Genomic DNA, 21,497 nt, shown 5'->3' on the forward strand with positions numbered 1-21,497 from the left:
CCAGCTCTGGATGGTGTACAGTCCTTTGAGCTCTTTGATTCTGAAATATTTGAGTTTCCAAGTGTAGGGAAACCCTGAAGGTAGATGGCATCATCATCACTTTTGAATCAATTGCTTTGTTTGGTTAAAAACTTATTTATGTATTCTGTTTTGTGTTATATAACCAAAAAGAAAAGAGCAAATAGGTCACAAAGCAAATAAAATAACCAGAAGAACAAAGGTTTTCTGTTTACTGACTAATCTGAATTGATAATATTTGATCCTGTTGAGACATTAACAAAGACTTAAAAGAGCAGAATAAAGACAAAAAGCTCAACACCACAACCATTAGTGGAAGAAAATGTCAGTTAGTGGCACATACAGGAGACGTGGTGGCAAATACCGACACCCAGCCACAAGCCAGGCTCCAACCAAACAACCTGAAAGAGTTCCAGGTGGACACCACCCACAGAAGTTCCTGAAGACCTGAATGAAACATCTTGATTCATGGATCTACCAGGACCTGGACCTGACTGAGAACCTTCACAGACGTTCACTCCTCTACTTTAACTGGATGAAAAGATGGCAGCTCCTCACATGCACATGACAATGTCCCTGCACACTCACCTCATTAGTTTGCTTCATTTGATTTCACAGTCTGCCACAGTTGATTTTAAACTCCCGAGGTTTGTGTGGAGCTCACAAACGTCTGTGATGTTTGAGTTCCTATAGTTGTTGGAGGAAGTTCATGTCTGGTGGAGTTAACATGAGTCTTCTTCTTCTTCTTCTTCTTCTGTTTCTACTTCTTCTTCTTCCTCCTCCTCCAAGCTACCGGTCATATTACTGCCCTCTGCAGGATGGGCCTATTTATGTGTAGAGTCTCAAGATGTCTCCACGTCCCCATCGTTGCTGTCCACATGGATTCCAGCTTGGTTCATCTTCTCAAACTTCTTTCTACCTCCATGTTTCTGTCCCTCCTGGAAACTCCTCACCTGACGTTTACCCCACGTGGAGCAGACATGCTCAGAGAGAATGGATTTACTCCAGTAACCAGAGATGAAACCAGCACATCAAGAGTTTACATAGAGATTAGGAGATCAGATTATCAAATCCCAGTCTGCTCTGATTGCGGCGGTTACATTAGGCTGTTTTATTCTGGTTATTAGTAGAATACCTGATCTCAGTTTTACCGTCCACTGTCCTGGTGTTTAAATATGCTGTCAGTGTGTCCGGCTTCTTCCTTGTCCAGGTTTTTCTTCTAAAGGAGATTTTTAATCTTCCCTGTGAAAGAAATAAAATAAATGTAGTGTAGTGGGGATTCCTGCCAATAAGGCAAACTCGTGCTCACTGAGGGGTGGTGAGGCTTGGCGGGTGAGAGCAGACAAGATAGATGCCCTTAAATGCATCCTTTACTCTCTGCTGGCAGAAACACAACAGGCCACCCATCATCCTGTACGCTACACACCATTTAGCCTCAGCTAATGTGGATGGTTTGTGGGTCAACGGGCAGAAAGAATTAGGCTTCACCACTGACCTGCAGCTTTACCAGACCAGGAGACAGGTTCTGAAACTGAAATGGCATTTTCTGATACAGACAAATCAGGAGGAACTTTAGATTGTGAAGGTTCTCAGTGATTCAGGTCAACATAACTGGATATGTAGAGACTACTGAAGATGTTTCATCCAAGTCTTTAATTCTAAGAGAGGGTAAGGAGTTTGGGTTTAAATAGTAACATGGGTCCATGCAGTTCTTGGTATTTAAAGTTTTGTTTTAGACTAAAATAAAAAATTAAATGAGAGTTTAGAAGAAGTTTTTTCCATCAGTCAACAACTTTTCTGTTCCCTAGACCAGAGAGACCTGGACCAGTGTTCACCATGATGACTACTTCCTGGATCAGAGAGTCTGGAACAGCGGAGGTCACCATGGACACTACTTCCAGGCCCAGAAAGAAGTGGACCAGTGGTCCCCATGGAGACTACTTCCTGGATCAGAGAGACCTGGACCAGTGGTTACCATGGAGACTACTTCCTGGATCAGAGAGTCTGGACTGGTGGTCACCATGAAGACTACTTCCTGGACCAGAGAGACCTGGACCAGTGGTCACCATGGAGACTACTTCCTTGACCAGAGTCACCATGGAGACTACTTCCTGGACCAAAGAGACCTGGACCAGTGGAGTCACTACAGAGACTACTTCCTGGACCAGAGAGACCTGGACTGGTGGTCGCCATGGAGACTACTTTCTGGTTCATTCACAGACAAGAGATCACCTCAGGAGAAAGAACATGAAGCCTAAGATTAACTTTAGACTACAGAATAAAAGTTTTTGAATTTCAAAATAAAAACCAGATAAAAGCTGCTTCAAAGCAAACTTGAAACACGTGACTAGAGTCTCCTGAACCAGTCGATTTAAGGGTATCGTTGATAAACCATCACTCTGTGTTTGACATTTAATGAGGTCCGTCCTGGATTGACCCCTGAACACTTAGGCGCCCGCTCGGAGTGAGTGGAATAGAAATGTCAACGACGGAAGTCAGCGAGGCGAGAAAAGAGCGGGGGAATAAAACCTGGAAACGAGACGACTTAAGCCTCGACAGTCAAATGAGGACAGTGCTCAGAAATTGCCTTAAATTGGAGCAGGATTGATTCTCTCTCTCGGTGCGAGAAGAAAATCAATGTGGAGATGTTAGAGACGTCGTATGAAGCATCAGAGATAAATAGACGTGACCGTAGCTGTTTGTGGACGTATTAATCAGTGCTAGGAATGCATCAGGTCAGGAAATAAATCCAACTGCAGCCGGTGTGAGATTAGTTAAACGGACAAGAGGCCTGAACGTTTACTGTTCCTCAGGTCGGACGTCGCTGTTGAACGGAGCAGAGGTTCAATCCAAACAAAGTCTCTCTTTGAGCCTCCCAAAAATAATGTAGTGCACTAATCCAGAGCTCTTCTTCTCAATTAGTGCGAAGGTCAAGACTGTCACGAGGAAGTAAATGAAACACAGCTCAGGTTTTAATGAGGCTCCACGCTCCAGTCTGCAGGCCTGAGAGGATTTTCTTTCCTGTGATCAAATTCAATGAGAAGAAGAAGAAAAAAAAAACACTGAGCCGCGAGGAATTGGTGGAAAGATAACTGGTTTACAAGTGATTTTCGGCTTAAATTGGGTTTTGATTTGGTGAGTTTCAGTCGGCCTCGGCTTCAGCGCAGGGATCGGCTTCGTCAGCTCTTTCAGACAGATTCAGGGAAAGCGGTGCATGGATCATTATTTTACAAAAAAACACAAACCTCAATAACTGCGTTTTACCCTTTTCTTTTCTTCTTTATTTGTGAGGTGCAAATAGAAGACAAAAAAAACAAAAAAGAGGCTTAAAATTAGCCCCGTTCCTCATGCAGGAGTCTGGTGTTTTAGAGAAAAGATGATTCATTATCACAGATATTCCCAGGGAAGACTGCAGTGTTTATATCTGTAACAAGCCCCAGACTATTCCAGCAGCTCATTACGAATGCAGGCCTCCATCTGCCTGCTGCTGCTGCTGCTGCTGCATAGAATTAAGAGATCTGGTTTCATTATTCAACACCGATTTCAGTCCGATCGCTCTCCCTGACGCAAAGTTTTTATTAGTCAAGACTCGATCTTCAGGAGGCAGGTTACACATGATCACGTCGTAGAAAACACAGAGAGAGGCTGGCACAACAGTCGTTATGTTTTCAAGTAGAATATCAGACCTGGAGCCTATCCCAGCTGTCACTGGGGCGAGAGGCAGGGTCCGCCCTGGATGAGTCTTTGGACGGTGGGAGGAAGCTGGAGTACCTGGAGAGAACCCACGCAGACACAGGGAGAACATGCAAACTCCACACAGAAAGGAACCAGTCGGCCTGGATTAGAAGTTCAGCTTATTTTTTTTTGATATACCTTGACTTGGATGACTGAGAACTTTCACAGACCACAGATGTTTTCTCTTCTTCAGACCTTTCTCTGTAAACCCTGCACATGAAAACCTCACATCAGCAGTTCCTGAAATACTCAGACCACCATCTTTCCTCTGACGCTGAGTTTGAACTTCAGCAGATCCTCTGTTTTGACCACATCTTCATGTTGCTTCCATGTGATTTTTATTATTTTTTATTTCGGTCAGTTTGGTTTTCCTGCAGCCAGCAGCTCTGCACACTGTGCTTTTCTCTTCAGATGTGTCTTCCAGGCACAAGCATGCAAGCAATGTAGATGGGATTTGGTTGAAACAAAGAACCTTCTTACTGTGATGCATCAGTGCTAACCACCACACTGCTTTGTCACCCGTCTTTACATGTTAACAGAAGAAGATTCTCAGCAAATAAAAATCAGCTGTTAGATATGTGTCCTCCTCCTGTTTCTAACAACCCTGACACGTTCAGTCAGCCTCAGAAAACTCTGACAGGTTAGCAACCATGAAAAAGAAAAAAAAAAACACAGGAAAATTCAATTAAGCCCTCGCTAGCAGCATCTGATAAGTTTATGGAAATTAAAGTTTTATGTAAATCAGTCGTCTGTCTGGACCGGTGCCACATCGCAAGGGTCTGCACGTGGCGCTGCATTCAGATGAGCTGCTCCAGAAAAAAAACTCTGCAGCTCAACCAAAAACAATGAATCCTGTCACCTGTTACTGTCAAACATCTCTCTGAGCATTTCATTCATTCATTTACTCATTTTCTGTAACAGCTTGTCCTCTGGAGGGTCAGAGCCTATCCCGGCCGTCATTGGCCGAGAGGCGGGGAACAAATGAACCTAACGAGTGTGTCTTTGGACGGTGGGAGGAAGAACCCACGCAGGCAGAACATGCAAACTCCACTCAGGCAGACTCAAACCCAGAACCTTCTTTCTGTGAGGCATCAGTGCTAACCACCACCACAACTGTGCCGCCCATGAATATTTCAGATTACTACTAAAAGACACCACAGCTGCTGAAGACAGTGTCCTAAACTCTGAGTTGGTCCTGACAGATTCTACTGGAAAGACCAGATGGAGGGGGGCCCATGTACACAGACGTAGCACTCTGCAGAAACCAGTCATTACTCTTGTGATAAACTCTTTATTTAAACAATTCTGCTTCAACTTGAAGACCAGAAGAAGTGAGAGCTGACAGAGAGTGGTTCCAGTCACAGAGTACACTGACATCTAGTGGACAATGACAGCAACACCAGGACTAGGAGCTGCAGTTTACAGAGATAAAATACTAAAACTGTTTCTGAGGCGTCTTCTTTGTCGTTTTCTACATTTAACATCTAAGTACAGATCACTTATGTGACAATTTCTTTGTGCGTTTACATTTATTTATACAGTACTATACAAAAAAAAACAACAGACAGATTTGCTATCATCACTGCAACGATAATAAAAACTTTAATTAAATTTTATAGTAATACGTTTAAAAAATAACTTTTGGAGACGTAAGGCAGGGTGCCCGCTGGACAGGCGCTACCTGGAGATGGTGGAGCTGGTGTTTGATTGGCTGGAGAAGGTAGTGGCGCCACTGAGCTGAGAGAAGCCACTGTGACAGGACTCCAGACTGGTCATGGATCCCCTAAAAATAAAAATAAACAACAGTCAGAAACATTCATTATCAGTGATTCTACTCAATCGGCAACTAATCAGAGCTAGATTTAATTTATATTTTTTTAAATAATTAACATATATATATATATATTTTACCTTATTATCCCCACGTACCTTAATTTTAATTTTAATCATTTTTATTTTTATGTATTTAATTGTAATTGATTTTATTATTTTTTTTATTTTTTTTAGTTATATTTATGTAATTTTAATTTATTTTTATTTTGTTTGTTTATTTATTTATATTTATGTAATTTTAATTTATTTAATTTTTACTTTTTATTAATTTTTACTTTTTATTCATTTATGTTTATGTATTTTTATTTTATATTTTTTTATTATATTGTATTTATTACCCATATTAACTCTGTAACTCAGTAACATGTAAATATATAATCCCTGTAATTCCTGTTCACATTTGTTCATTAGTCACTTTACTCTTCCAGTCATGTTTACATCCTACATGTACATGCATGGATAGTTAATTCATTTATGGCTTAGGCTTTTTTCTTTGTATTGTTCTGTTTTTTGTTCCTTAAAAGTGTCTTGTACTGCCTCGTCATGCTGCTCACTCGAGTTCAGTGTATAAATAAAAACATGCCAGGACTAAATGGACTGACCTGAAGTCATGGGAGGCCAGCACCTCGGTGTAGTACATGATTTTGCACTTGTGGGAGGAGACCTGCAGAGAGGCCAGCACATCGTCCACGCGGGGCAGGCTGGAGGCGGCGCCGGCTGCAGAGCTGTGGAAGCGCCACTGGAGGATGTAGAAGCCGGGCCAGCGGGTCACGTGGGAGCCCTGATGTTCATAAAGGAATTAAAAAAATGGTTTAGGATGGAGGATTAACCGCTTCAGTGCACCAGGATGAGCGTTCAGATCCCTTCTCTCACCTGTACGCTCTCCCCCTCCCTGCAGGTGAGGGCTTTCTCCACCATGCTGTAGTCCTGGCCCAGCAACCAGCTCTTGTCTATCAGCTGAGAGTTAACTGCGCCCCCCAGAGGGTCTTTCTTTGGGGGCTGAGGGGCCTTCTTGGAATGGTAGATGTTGAAGATCACATCTCCTTTACACACGTCAAAGTCCCAGGTGATGACGGAGGAGGCCTCTGAGATCTCAATCAACATCTGCAAGAGGATGTAAGGAGATTAAAAACACAGCAGGGCAGACGGCAACACACTAATCATTCATCTGCAGGGAGGCAGTGCACATCTGTTCCAGCTGGTGGCGCCACAATCCACAACATAAAATCTAAATCACCTCATACGGAGCGCCCTTGAAGATGCTGGCACTCTTATAGACGGAGTCCGTCAGCAGGCGGTTTTCCTCCGTCTCCAGTTCCTCAGCTGTCCTGTAGAGAGATTTGGGGACCAGACCTCCCTCAGGGATGTCACACTGGAGGGGACACAGGAAAAATAAATGGAATATATGTATATGTAATAGAATATAGTCAAAAGTTTTTGCTCCTGTCAGAATTTTCTACATTTCTGCTTAAAAATGATGCAAAACTTTTTTACACAAGTCCTGAATATAGACAGAACCCAATCAAACACATTAAACAGAAATATTAGACTTGTGTATTTGTTTAACAAGGAAAATGAGACAATATTACATATCAGAGAGGCGCTGCTCTAGGATTAAATCCATGTCCATGTGTTCAGAAGTGTCTCCATCAATGTAATGAGACTCAGGTGTGGTTCAGTTCCTGGTTTAGTTTCAATAAATCAGGGATTTGTCTCAGTCTGATCTTCACAACACATGTTTGTAGACAAAGGAGCTTTCTGAGGAGCTCAGAGAAAGAGTTGTTGTTGCTCATCAGGCTGGAAAAGGTTCCAGAACCATCTCTAAAGAGTTTGGAACCCACAAATAATCCACAGTCAGACAGATTGAAGACGACTGTTCCCCAGCTAAAGGCCTCTCTCACATTGGCTAATGCTAATGTTGATGAATCCACTCAACAACCATGGTGTGATGGACAAAGACACTGCTCTCCAAGAAGAACATTTCTAAACATCATGTGGACAAGACAGAAGACTACTGGGACAATGTTTAGTGGACAGATGAGACCAAAGTAGAATAGTTTGGTTTAAATGAGATGAAACAACACTGCATCATTCCAGCATCAGAACCTCATCCCTCCATCGAACATGGGGGTGCTAATGTCCTGGTTTGGGCCTGTTCTGCTGCATCTGGACCAGGACGGCTTGTCATCATTGATGGAGCAATGAATTCTGAATTCTACCAGTGAACTCTAAAAGAAAATGTCAGGACATCTCAGAACTGAAGTGGTTCTGTTCTGAGGAATGGGCTAAAATTCCTCCAAGCTGCTGTAGACCACTGATCAGCAGTTACCAGAAACAGTCATTTTTATGCAGAAATGTAGAAAATTCTGCAGGATGCAAAAACTCTTAAGCAGCACTGTATGTTAACAAGTGATATATGAGCAGGTTTAGTTCGCAGGTAAATGCTAGTAGTTCTGTTTATGACAAAAAATACAACTTGATATTTTATTGAATGACATTTATTCTGCTCTTATCAGACAATAACCTGCTGTAAAAAAATGTAGAAGCAAGCCTCCTGTCCATCACCACAAAACAGCAGAGAGTCTAGCTGAATTAAGCAGCATGCCTCGCCACTGAATATTCATCTTAGAGATTAACTGAGAGGATGCTGCCCAAACACCACGCCACGAGCTACAAACACACATTCCAGCCTTACCATGCAGTCGCCTCGGAGGAAGTCGGGGATGATTTCTCTGCTGATGTAGTCCACTAAGCCTCCCGGACCCTGGTAGTCGTTACCGGCATAAACGAGGAACTTCTTACGAGTGTTCTCGTCGATAAGGGGGCTGACCTGGAGGCAGAGAGCGTGCAGGGTCACTCATTACAGAGTGTGAATCCATAATAAATGAATTAAACATGTATGAGGGTATCACCAAACGTTCATGTTGATTTTATTGTTTTAACAGCTCGTTCTGTAGCACCATTTCTATTTTTAATCATCTATTTGCCATTTGTTTTAATCCTGAACATCTCACGGTGAAATACTTTTATTACGGTTCTATTTGCATAAATTTGAAGTAACCTTTGTTTCTTTGCCGCATGCCATTACTCTCATTTAAACAACACTCTTGCACACTGCTTTTGCAAAGATTAAATGTCCCCCAGGGAGAAGTCTCCAAGTGTTGCAGAGCTATAATTATCTTTAGTGCCACCATTAGATTTTTATGCCTTTGTTCTCCATTTCCTCAAATCTGCAACTAATCTGAGCCTGACTCATTAAAACCACGGCAGCGGTGCCGACAGCGGGCGCAGATATTTATTCTCACCAGGGTCCAGAGCACGGGGAAGACTCTGGGGGCCCGCAGGATGAGCAGGCGGCCCAGGGTTTCGGGGTAGTTGGCCTCGACCACCTCGATGATTCTCAGCAGGGCCTTGACGCCCGGTCTCCACAGGTGACGCATGTTCAGACCCTCCAGATCCACCAGGCAGGTCCAGCAGCTGCACGGCAAATTAAAGGGGACATGACGCATGACGACACCCGACTGGGTAATTAACCAACGAGATGCTGCAGACAAACTGAAAATAAACCGGGCACCGCACCTGATGGGTCGACCAAAGACTCTGGTGTTTTCCTCGCAGCGCCTCAGTCCCTCCTCGTTGATGGACAGGACCTGGAATCAACACGGTGTCAACTTTCAGACAGCTTCATCCTACATGTCTCATTTACAAGTTCAAACTGATAAAATAGATTCTGCAATTCTTATATACTCATAGTGGGTGAAAAGTATAAAAAGACTGCAATGGATATTAAATAAAAGCTTGATGTCAGGCTTTGAAAATGAGAAGCGATCACATCCTTGGCGCCCTTCACTAACCACCTGTGAGTTTTCAAATTGATTTTAAGATTTGATTAGTTGTTTTTAAAGCCTTAACTGATGGCATGGGCATATTCCAAGATGACAGTGCCAGGATTCATGGGGCTCAGATTGTGAAAGAGTGGTTCAGGGAGCATGAGACATCATTTTCACACATGGATTGGCCACCACAGAGTCCAGACCTTAACCCCATTGAGAATCTTTGGGATGTTTTTTGGTGGTGACTTTTTTTTTGGCCAGTGCACTATATTTAAGATTTATTATGGTCTTGGTCCGTCTGTGATTGGGACCGTTTGTAAGTGCATGTTGTATTTTATGCATCGTGGGTATTTGCACCTTCGTTGCAACCTGCAAAGACTTTTCATTTATTTTTAATTAAAGTAAAACATAAGTGTTAAAGGTTCAGTCACCTGTCTCAGTAGCACCTCCTCTCCCAGAGCTCGTACCAGGCCCTTAGTGTCCATCTGACCCAGACGCAAGATGTAGAGAGGACGGCCGTCTACAAGAAATGTCACACACACACACAGGGACAATTCACAAACTGAACGAGAAGTTAAAATCCAATCATGTTCATTTCCCTCCTTGCCGTTTACGTAAAACCGCTGTTTACTCTGATCTGACATTCAAAGGTTACTTCCCGTGTTCGAGCCTCCAGTCTGACCCTCTGGATCAACTGAGCTCACTTCATGGGAGCTGTGACAGATGGAGCTCGGTCCCCGCCGTCAATAATTAACGGAAAGTTCATGTGGACTGAAAACATACAGAGCACTGACTCCCTCCCTCCCTCCCTCCCCGCCCGAACGTCTCGCTTCGCAATTAACCGAGACGACCCCGTGAAATGAAGAGGACTCGAGACGAGGCGCCGGTCACCTCTGTCGTGGTGGTGCCAGCCTCCAGCGTAGTAATCCTGAAGCGGCTGCGGTTGCTCCCACGTGTCCAGAAGGAAATCCACCTGGTGCTGCTTCCTCCAGGTGAGCGACTGCCACAGGAACTCCCGGGCCTTGTCCAGGTTGAAATCTCTGGCCCTGAGGAAGCGCAGCACGTGTTGATCCTTTGGAATCTGTGCACAACAGAAAGAATTATTTTACATTACTTCTTGTGAGCTCCTGTAATCTCTCTCTCTTATAAATGTCTAAGAGAGGGAAACTGATGTAGCTGTGAGAGAACAGCTGAGCAGAACAAAATACTGTATATGTAGATGTTGTCTAGTCAGAGAAGCTGTGTTTTCATATGTGACCTTGCCCTTGTGGGTTTCCTGGAGCCACTGACGCAGTCGAATGAGACAGCTCTCCTGCATAGGCGTCAGATCACCAAGGTAACGTCTGATGTAGTCAGCATCCAACTTGTCTGCAGGCCAGAATGCATGTACACAGTCAGGTGATATCAGTGCATGGATTATGCAATAAGGCGCAGCGAGTGTAAAAATAAACTCAACGTCGACAGTGATTAAACAAACCTGTTCACACGCTGAGCAACATGAGTAACCATTCAGAGTCGAGTCCAAGATTCATGTTAGCTCTGTTTTGGTCTCCACCGGCTCCTTTTGGTTCATTAGCGGCTTAAGTTCAACGCGTGCACAAGCTAGCTGCAAAACTTTTCTGCCCTTTGGTGCCAAGGTGTTAATCAACGAAAAGCTTGAGTTGCTTGTTGGTTAGTCTACAGACCAAACCTGAATGTATGTAGTGAATATTTACTTCCATTTCTTTTTCCGGTAGATTTGTACATATGCAAATCTTGTATATTTCTGCTTATACTGTTGTATTTGATTGATTTATTGCTTATAATTATCTTACACTTAGTTTTCTTTTTAATCAAGAGTGCTTTTTTTTTTTTTTTTATGTGCAACTGGGCTACTGTGACCAAGCAACTTCCCTTATGGATCAGTAAAGTCTAAGTCTAAGCCTAAATACACGTACAGAGTCCAGTTATATAAGTACATATTGCATGGATAATATAATACAGTGTAAAAAGTGTGAGAGTAATTAAACTTAGGCAACAAAATGTAGTTTGTTTTATGAGATTCTTTGGTTTAAAATGTTCCCTGTTTGTTGCAGACTTTATCTTAAAGTTGTTAACAGTAACTCTAGAAAACTTACAAGGAAGCTTGTAAAAAAAAAAAATCACATGCATTCAGTAAATATCTGAAATGAGGTCAACTGGACTTGTTAGGTTTCCTGCAGACGTTTCATCTAAGTCTTATGATTTAAATGACTGGTGGGGAGTCAGGGTTTTAGTAGGAACATTTGTGGGTGTTACCCACCTGAAACGTGCATGACTGAACTCTTTAAAAACTGAAGAAGCTACTTGCATGAGAGGGGAACCATCTTTAAATCCAGCTGCCCTTATTCCATCTTGTTTTGTGGATGCACCATGACCCCAGATGACCAAGAACCTTCACAGACACTAGCTTCTACGTTCCACCTTAGTTTTGTGTGTGTGTTTACTGACCATCAGGTGAACCAGCCACTATCTCCATGGGACAGGACCCGGCTTTACTCTGCTGCCCATCCCTGCTGCTGCTCAGTGGGATGTCTCTGGCAGCAGAAGGGGGAGGCAGCTTTGGACGCCTCTCAGTAACGGTGCCAGAGGCAGCGGGGGGAGTCCAGCGAGGTATGTAGGTTACTCCTTCTTCCTCCAGCTCTCTGAGGTAGTACTCTATAATTTCTTTACCCTACAACCAACAAATGAGATCTCATTTTAAAATTTGACTTATTTCCACACATAGTCCCCGCAAAATATCATCAAATCAAACAAACCTTTTTGATGCTACTAGCGTACTGCTTCATCGCTATCTTCTCTGCTGTGCTCTCGAAACCAAAGAAGGATTTAATATCCAGACTGGCCGTCTGTTCAAAGCATGTCCAGTCCTCATTCTCTGGATGGACCTGTGGACGAGGACAGAAACATCCGTTTGGACTTGATTTGAACATTACGTAACAAGAAAGCTGAACCAGAATCCAAATGCTGACACACTATATGTGCAATTTGCAACTTATCACAATTGGACAGTTTTGTTGCAGCAAGAAAACTTTAATAGGAGGAATATTATTTGACCGAAACACCATAAATAGGAAGAAACCTTAAGCAGTTCATCTGCTTGAGGCTGGCCAGGTTAGGAGACAGAAAAAGAAGGGGGCGATGCAGCAGAGGAGAAGATAAGAAAGAAGGGGAAGAGGAATAAATGATAGTGGGTGTTGTATGACACATGGAAGACTAAAGGTGGATTGCAATCAAAGAGCAGAACCCAGCTCATACCATGGGGACCTATCTGCTTGAGGCCGGTCGGGTAAAAAGACATAATAAGAAAGGAGAGATGAGGCAGAAGAGAGAGAAAGAAAGAAAGGAAGGGAAGAGAGAACATGATAGTAGGTAATGCATGATACATGGAAGACTAAAAGTGGATTGCAATCAAAGTATTAATGGGATAGAAACCTTAAGCAGAACCCAGGTCATATGTAGGGACCCATCTGCTTGAGGCCGGTCAGGTTAAGACACAGAAAAAGGAGAAGGAGGTGGAGGAGAAGAGGAGGAAAACAAGGAGAGGAAGAGAGTACATGATAGTAGGTGATGAATGATACATGGAGGACTAAAAATGCAATTAAAGTATAGAAACCTTAAGCAGAACCCTGCTCATAGACCAGGGGACCCATCTGCTTGAGGCCGAGACAGAAAAAAAGTGACAGAAGCAGAATGGGGAGATCTAAACAAGCAAGAGGACAAGATACTCGGTGATGCATCAGAGTTGACAGAGCGAATAGAAAAACACTCAGTTACATTTAGGCTGGAGTTGATTGGTGGAGTCTAGCTTTGCAGATCAGTAACAAGCCGCTGCAACGTGTGAAATGAATCATTAATGCTTCAGATGTTGCTTTTCCCTTTGGAAGGTGTCCAAAGAACACTTGGCATCATAAACGTTATATAAAAACTATAAAAGCATTACAGCAGACACTTTTATAAACCTGTCCCTTAAACACAATCTGATGAACTCACCGTGTAGACGCAGCACTCGCGGACAACGACTCTGCTGGCGAAGGACTCGTTGTGGACTTCGATGTGGAGCGTCCTGTCTCTGCGGTTCAGAGTGTTCTTCTGGGTGAAGTAGAGGTAGTCAACGCCTGAAATCTACAACCAGAGAGAATCACAATCTTAGAGCTGTCTCACCTGGAGGGTTGTGTGGTTCATTTAAACAGACGTGAACGTTGCGCCTGCAAATCTTGACCCAAATCAAAGAAGTGGACCCTGGACAGGTGCATGTATGTCCCCTTCCAAGCAAACTTGGGATCAGTTTGACTAAAATAAGAACGCAGACCAAACACAAAAGACCCATATTTGAGGAGCTTGTTCCCCATGAATCAGAACCACTGTTTCCTTGCAGTGTTTTGCCTCAATATCCTTTTTATCCACACATGTACAAAGTCATTCAATCCGATGCACCTCTGCCACTAAATACCACCGAGACAAATACCACCTTAAGATGGTTTCGCGGTCTTTGCCTGAGTAAAAGGTCAGATCTGAGGTACCCGTTTGAGAAGTCGAGGGGCATCAATGTCGATCGTGCAGCGTCTCTCGGTCACCAGCATCGATCCGTCCTCGCTCTCAGTCTGGCCGACGATCTCGCTGTCCACAAACACTGGGATCAGCGGGCACTTTGGGAACCTCCTCACATAGGCCTGAAAGAGCAGAACAGAACAGAACAACAACAACATTACAACAAAAGTGAAAGTGGTACGTCTGATGAAAACAATCATAAACAAGACACACGCAAAGCCAATAAAAGAAACAATAAAAAAAGCCTGACGGTGCCAACCACATTAAGAAGGCAAGAAATTCACTCTGGGTGTCTACTTTAAAGAATTTAAAATATTAAACATATGCTTAACAATCTGCATAATTCCATATGTGTTCATAGTTTCAGCCTGGAAGCCAGCCCAGCATCCATCAAACACATTTTCTCCCTGTGGTGAAAAGGTCTGGACTCTCTCCATTTGGAACAGATTATGTTTGAGTAATTTGAATATCAAGAGTCTTTATTGTCATTATGAGAACATAACAAAATTTTGCAGAGACTCCCGGTTTAAGAGGCACACATATAAATAACCTCTTAAGCCGGACGGGCTTTATGTGGGGATTAAGTGTGACAGCGGCGTAGGCATGTCTATCCCGCTGATGCAGAGGTATTAATTTTCTCTTTATAAAGATGGATGGCTGAACAACTGAAAAGTGAAGCCAAAGCAGGTAGAGCTCCCCCTGGTGTCTGGCTGCAGTATAGTTCATAAGCTCCCCCCCCCAATTAAATGAAAACGCAAGTGAGTATGGAGGAAGTGTGGGCGGGGCATCGATATCACGGCTCCACGTGGCTCCACCCTGATCAGACTCTGGCGCCAAACTCACAAGATGGCGGCGCCCGTATCCCCAGGAAAATAGCGTCAGTTTGACCAATGAGAGGAAGTGGAGACGTGTTGTCCATATTTATATACAGGCTATGCTTTAAACACAACCCAAAAATGACGTCAGTAGTCTTCAATGAAGAAAATAATAACAGTAAAGAAAAAACACTAAATTAAAAGGTGTATCCAAGCCTCAACTGGTCCAACCCTAACCCTAAGCTATTATGGCACTTAGTAATCTGCCCCATTAAACCTTGTGCGGACCCAGCCCTCCTGAGTGCAAAGATATCATGTACTGTTGTTCAAAGTATGGTTGTGTTCGCTTTTTGTTTGTATGTATATGTTGGTCATGTCTGCATTATATGCACTGTTTTGTGTTTTTCTGTGACAGACTGTGGAAACAAATTTCCCTATGGGACAATAAAGGCTATCTATCTATCTATCTATCTATCTATCTATCTATCTATCTATCACAATGTACCATTACAAAAAGCACTGAACTGAATCAGTGTTGTTGAGAAGAGTGTGTGACAGGACACGATTCATATTCACCAGTTTATATAAAATACACATTTAGTCTCTACCCACAACAACAACAACAACAACAACAACAACAACAACCTGCAGCTGAACCAGCTTTTACAATCACTGACTGCTCTGCGTTTTACTGCCTGCAGCTCTCAACCATCTGTCCACGCCAACGAGACCGCGGCTCCCCTGTCAATATTGATTGAGTCACGAAACAGGACCTGCGATAACGGCCTCCTGTCCATGGAACAAGCAGCAGTTCAGCTCCTGAGAACAAACTATTGATAAGTAACAGAGGGCAGGGAACGGCGTGGACCTTTCATAATAATGGGTGTGTGCCTGTGGGATGTTTTAGAACAACACACTTCACTGCAGGATAGAAAGGTTAATGCTAAGAGATGCAGCAGTTCACCCTCATTAGTCAAGATTCTGGAAAGTTTGAAAATCTGTTCTGCTACTGAAACGGATCAAACTTTGAGTTACAGCACATATTAGAGAAATCCAATCAATGAGATTATACATTATTCACGAGGAAAATGTTTCTGTGATGAGGAACAAGCATTGACTTGTGCTGTGCTACAAAAATGTTTCATTGATTTAAGACAAATAGAATTTTTTGTCCTGCTTATTCCTCTAGGAGTTATAAGAACAGGGTGGACAAAGGACAAAGACACTGCTCTCCAAAAATAACATTTCTAAACATCATGTGGACAAGACAGGAGACTATTGGGACAATGTTTAGTGGACAGATGAGACCAAAGTAGAATAGTTTGATTTAAATGAGATGAAACAACACTGCATCATTCCAGCATCAGAACCTCATCCCTCCATCAAACATGGGGGTGCTAATGTCCTGGTTTGGGCCTGTTCTGCTGCATCTGGACCAGGACAGCTTGTCCTCATTGATGGACCAATGAATTCTGAATTCTACCAGTGAACTCTAAAAGAAAATGTCAGGACATCTGTCCATGAGCTGAATGTGAAGAGAAACTGGGTCATGCAGCAAGACAACGAGAACCAAGAACACAAGTGGTTCTAGAAAAGAACGGTTAAAGAAGAACAAGATGAATGTTTAGGAACGGCCAAGTCAAAGTCCTGACCTTAATCCAATAGAAATGTTGTGGAAGGACCTGAAGCAAGCAGTTGATGTGAGGAAACCCACCAACATCTCAGAACTGAAGTGGTTCTGTTCCGAGGAATGGGCTAAAATTCCTCCAAGCTGCTGTAGACCACTGATCAGCAGTTACCAGAAACATTTAGTGACAAGGAGGTCACAGGAGATACTGGAAACAAGGCTTCACTGACTTTCTTTTGCAACCCACTGATATGCAATACTTGTTTTTTTTCTGAATCCTGTTTTTGATTGGGTTCTCTTTGTCTACCTTCAGGACTTTTATGAAAATCCTCTGATGTTTTTTATGCATTGTTATGCAGAAAGCAAAAACCTTGTGTCTTGCTTTCACATATTAGAGCAATCCAATCAATACTATCTTATTATTCATAGGAAAATATTTCCATGGTAAAGAAGCAGCACTGACTGGAGCTGCAGGAATAGACATTCGGCCATAAAATATAAAAGATGAGTCTGTGACGGTTTAGACTCACAAGTCAATACCAAACTGATGACTGTGGAACATAAACAAGTAAAGATCTCCTCGGGTGAACCTAATTAAAAGGAGGTGGCTCAGAAACCGATCAGTTACGTAAAGGAGAGTCATAAACAGGCGTTCTGAACAGGATCCGAGTGATGTCAGTAGTTAAACATTCAACGATCAGGTCTGTTAACACGAGTAATAACCGTCAATGGAAGGAGGACATAACAACCTGATTCTCACCTTTAAGCTCCAGAGGCCTGATTCTTCTGGAGCGGTTATTCATTTTCACAAAGGGATTATTTTAAGATGCTTTTCAATCAAATAATAATATCAGAGCTTGTGTGTTTCATGGGAAGGCCTCTAATGACGCTTGTGTAGGCATTAACAGACATTCTTTTGTGTTATCTTGAACTGTGTGGTAATGAGCTGCAGAGCAAAGTGTTACTGCAGTGTCACAAGATCCTGAATAAGCGTTTGGCTTAATGTGTAACTTCAAGGAACAAGAAACAACAGCAGCTGACTGTAAGGGAGGCTGAAACCAGACTGCCTTCCATAGAAATCCACATTTATCTTACTATTGCCCCAGTTCTTAGTTCCTGTTCCGTGTGCTGTACGTGTATTTAAAGCAACACAGAGTGCAGGTGAACACGGCAATACATCAGCATCATGATGAAAAATGGCCCACTGAAAGAGAAGCCAGCTCACTGTATGGGAATTGGGTTATCTGTTCGGATTTCAGAGTTTCCCTGTGCAACAATGCTGCTCCACTAAAATCTAAACCTATAGAGGATTCATAAACATAACTGGAAACATGAGGCCTCTTGTCATCTCTGTGCTGCACTGTCTTCATTACAAGAATCAGCTCAGCAACACGTCATTTTTAAAACAATCCTACAAAATGTCTTTTGGACCCCTGAGTTCTCACTTAGCATCACGTGATGACAAGAAAACGACATGTGTGCTGAACTTTAATGAGCTGCAGATAGATCTTTAAATATAAGAACAAGAGACAGAAACAGTACCACGGATAAAAGTGAGATACTTGAACAACACCTCAAAGGAAATTTGGCTTCTCCAATTATTTCCAAAGAGTCCAAGAACACACATTGTTCTGCAACAGAATGGTTAAAGTAGAACAAGATGAATTTTTAGGAACGACCAAACCAGACAGATCACTCCATAATAGTCTGAGAGGTCCCAAAGGAACCCAGGGGAACTTCTAAGCAGCTAAAGGCCTCTCTCACATTGGCTAATGTTAATGTTGATGAATCCACTGAACAACCATGGTGTGATGGACAAAGACACTGCTCTCCAAGAAGAACATTTCTAAACATCATGTGGACAAGACAGAAGACTATTGGGACAATGTTTAGTGGACAGATGAGACCAAAGTAGAATAGTTTGGTTTAAATGAGATGAACCAACACTGCATCATTCCAGCATCAGAACCTCATCCCTCCATCAAACATGGGGGTGCTAATGTCCTGGTTTGGGCCTGTTCTGCTGCATCTGGACCAGGACGGCTTGTCATCATTGATGGACCAATGAATTCTGAATTCTACCAGTGAACTCTAAAAGAAAATGTCAGGACATCTGTCCATGAGCTGAATGTGAAGAGAAACTGGGTCATACAGCAAGACAACGAGAACCAAGGACACAAAGTGGTTCTACAAAAGAACGGTTAAAGAAGAACAAGATGAATGTTTAGGAACGGCCAAGTCAAAGTCCTGACCTTAATCCAATAGAAATGTTGTGGAAGGACCTGAAGCAAGCAGTTGATGTGAGGAAACCCACCAACATCTCAGAACTGAAGTGGTTCTGTTCTGAGGAAATTCCTCCAAGTTGCTGTAGACCACTGATCAGCAGTTACCAGAAATGTTTAGTTGCGGGTAAGAGCTGCACAAGGAGGTAAACAAGGGTTCCAATGTTTCTGCAACTCAAAATATATGAACAGATACTTTCTGGACTTGAGTGAAAATCTGTTTTGAGTCATTTTTATGCAGAATCGTAGAAAATTCTAAAGAAACCCTAAATTAATCTGGGACTTCTGATTGTGATCTGACATATTTGAACATGTGATAAAAATATGTAATTTTACCAACTTTTCTTTGGTTTGTTTGTTTAATTATGAAAGCTGTCGGTTTATTGCATCACATTCGTCTGTCTGCTTTCTTGTCCAAATATGTCCCAGAAATGTGTCCATCAATGTCGTTTCTGCAGAAATATTCAACATCTAAACCACATGTTCGGTCTGGCATTGAATGAAAAAAAAAAAACGTTCCTCTGCTCTTCGTTTAAAAAGTGCAAACTTTTCCGAGCAGCTGTGTCTCAGCAGCGTGCACCCTGCAGATTCCACCAGAACATTAGTCTGGTCAAAGCATTTGCTGCAGATATAAAGAAACAGACAGACGACCCTGGCAAAGCTCAAGGCGCTTTTCTCAAGCGTCTGATCCCTCACATTCTCTCAACTTGAACCTTTAAATCAGAAACTGATTTCTATTCAAGGAAAAAAAATGATGTCTGGGCAGGGTGGAGGGTATCTGCCATTTAGTCCACAGTTCAGTTATGTAAGAGTCTGCAAAGTAATAAAGAAAACACATAATGGGGTTAATTATGTAGTGATCCACAACACTCACCGCCATGATTAACTCAAACGGATACTTGTAGACCCGAACCGGGGACTGATACTCCTGCACCATGGCTGAAACTCCTTCACCTGCAAACTGTGTCCAGTTAAAGACAGACAGGTTATTATTACTGGGTTACCATTACAGCAGAGAAACAAAAAGACATGTGATACAAGCTAAGGAACTAACCTGGGATGAATATTAGTCTGAACAGGAAGAAAAAAAAAAGAACTGGAGAAAAGTTTTTGAATCCAGAGAAATAAAACCGTAAAGCACAACCGGCCTCGTCTGCGGAAATAGAAAAGGAAATGAACTCAGAGCAGAATTAATTAAATCCGGTGACTCTTCACTTCACTGCTGCTGTCGGGCTGCGTGTGTTTCCATCCTGTCAGCTGAGAGACATGAGGACTCTTTAGTTTATTGGAATCAGCAGAAATAGGAACGCTTTGTTTTATCCGTCAGCGCGTCTGAGCCTGGCGCAGGCTGTTGACTCCGCCCCCTTTCTGACAAACAGGAAGTCAGCTGTTAAACATTTGCTCCTGACACGTTTGATTTAAAAAACAACAAATGAACATCGGATTAAAGGTTTAAATTAGACTAAACAACATTTCTCTTTAAAAAAGTCAACGTTTCATCACCAGATATTGATTTATTAAAAATATATCCAATATGGACAACATTTGTAAACCTGAATGTCTCTCAGCCACTGCATACTACTGAATTATTTCCTTTTTCTATCTACAGAGGACATTTAGGACTTTTCAGTGATACCAAATGTGAAGGGGTGGTACCTTTCTCTTTCTCTTTAAGAAAAATGTCTTCCATCAGTTATATGATATCTTAAAAATAAAAAAAAAAATTAAAAAAAGAAAAAGAAAAACATGTTTTCAGTATTCTAATTACCAGGGATATGTTGAAACACATAAAACCTGCATAAAAAAGTTTATTTTATTCATATTCTATGTGGGCAGTGTTGTTTCATCTCATTTAAACCAAGCTATTCTACTTTGGTCTCATCTGTCCACTAAACATTGTCCCAATAGTCTTCTGTCTTGTCCACATGATGTTTAGAAATGTTCTTCTTGGAGAGCAGTGTCTTTGTCCATCACACCATGGTTGTTGAGTGGATTCATCAACATTAACATTAGCCAATGAGAGAGAGGCCTTTAGCTGCTTAGAAGTTCCCCTGGGTTCCTTCGGGACCTCTCAGACTATTATGGAGTGATCTTTGTTGGTGGACCACTCCTGTGGAGGGGAACAGTCGTCTTCAATCTGTCTGACTGTGGATTATTTGTGGGTTCCAAACTCTTTAGAGATGGTTCTGGAACCTTTTCCAGCCTGATAAGCAACAACAACTCTTTCTCTGAGCTCCTCAGAAAGCTCCTTTGTCCACAAACATGTGTTGTGAAGATCAGACTGAGACAAATCCCTGATTTATTGAAACTAAACCAGGAACTGAACCACACCTGAGTCTCATTACACTGATGGAAACACTTCTGAACACATGGACTCTGATTGAATCCTAGAGGAGCACCTCTCTGATATTTAATATTGGTGCATTTAACTTTCTGGATTTTTTATGCAGAAACAAAGAAAATTCTGAAGGGCGCCAACATTTTTAAGCAGCACTGTAATTATTGCACATGTTTATTCATGAATTCATGTTGAAACCTTGGAGACTGAAGGTCTCTGGGAAGGTTTCCTGACTACAGCTAAAAAATGTCTTTAACAAATTTAAAGAATTCATGCTGAATCTATCAGACATTGTTGTCCAGTTTTTGCTCCTGTTAGACTGAATACTGATTTATACATATTTTAATGCAAGAACATGTTTTTCCAAAACATTATCTCATTGTCTTTTCACCGCCTCAACTTTCTGCCGCCCCGTGGAGATGCAGCTGGGCCCATGCACACTGAGAC

The 21,497-nt window shown here is 42.3% G+C and overlaps 1 protein-coding gene across 2 annotated transcripts; it reads right to left on the bottom strand.

The window, feature by feature from the left end:
- Nucleotides 1-5,030: 5,030 nt before the first annotated feature.
- On the bottom strand, nt 5,031-19,989 carry sec14l1 (SEC14-like lipid binding 1). Of its 2 annotated transcripts, XM_084571542.1 has the most exons (16): nt 19,767-19,989; nt 19,587-19,673; nt 13,961-14,110; nt 13,431-13,562; nt 12,197-12,325; nt 11,889-12,111; nt 10,678-10,787; nt 10,311-10,500; nt 9,851-9,939; nt 9,166-9,236; nt 8,892-9,063; nt 8,282-8,416; nt 6,824-6,958; nt 6,460-6,690; nt 6,189-6,367; nt 5,031-5,536 (listed from the first exon to the last, which is right to left on the bottom strand). In XM_084571542.1, exons 2-16 carry the CDS (start codon nt 19,647-19,649, stop codon nt 5,431-5,433), a joined length of 2,115 nt encoding a protein of 704 aa, XP_084427668.1. In that variant the 5' UTR covers nt 19,650-19,673; nt 19,767-19,989; the 3' UTR covers nt 5,031-5,430. The 2 variants fall into 2 exon arrangements, with proteins under 2 accessions (XP_084427668.1, XP_084427667.1); XM_084571541.1 differs by lacking the exons at nt 19,587-19,673; nt 19,767-19,989 and having other exon boundaries at nt 13,961-14,483.
- Between the last annotated feature and the right edge of the window lie 1,508 nt (nt 19,990-21,497).

This window comes from Chelon labrosus (assembly GCF_963514085.1).
Source record: "Chelon labrosus genome assembly, chromosome: 21".
Classification (NCBI taxonomy): domain Eukaryota; kingdom Metazoa; phylum Chordata; class Actinopteri; order Mugiliformes; family Mugilidae; genus Chelon; species Chelon labrosus.

What these genes read in the sequence shown, in the direction of transcription:
- sec14l1 (XM_084571541.1), bottom strand. Translation starts at nt 14,188, where the DNA reads ATGATTGTTTTCATCAGACGTACCACTTTCACTTTTGTTGTAATGTTG. An exon ending in CCCCTCGACTTCTCAAACGG is followed by an intron (nt 13,563 to 13,960) that starts GTACCTCAGATC and finishes CTCTGGTTGTAG; the next exon opens with ATTTCAGGCGTTGACTACCT. An exon ending in TCAAGGGCGCTCCGTATGAG is followed by an intron (nt 6,691 to 6,823) that starts GTGATTTAGATT and finishes ATCCTCTTGCAG; the next exon opens with ATGTTGATTGAGATCTCAGA.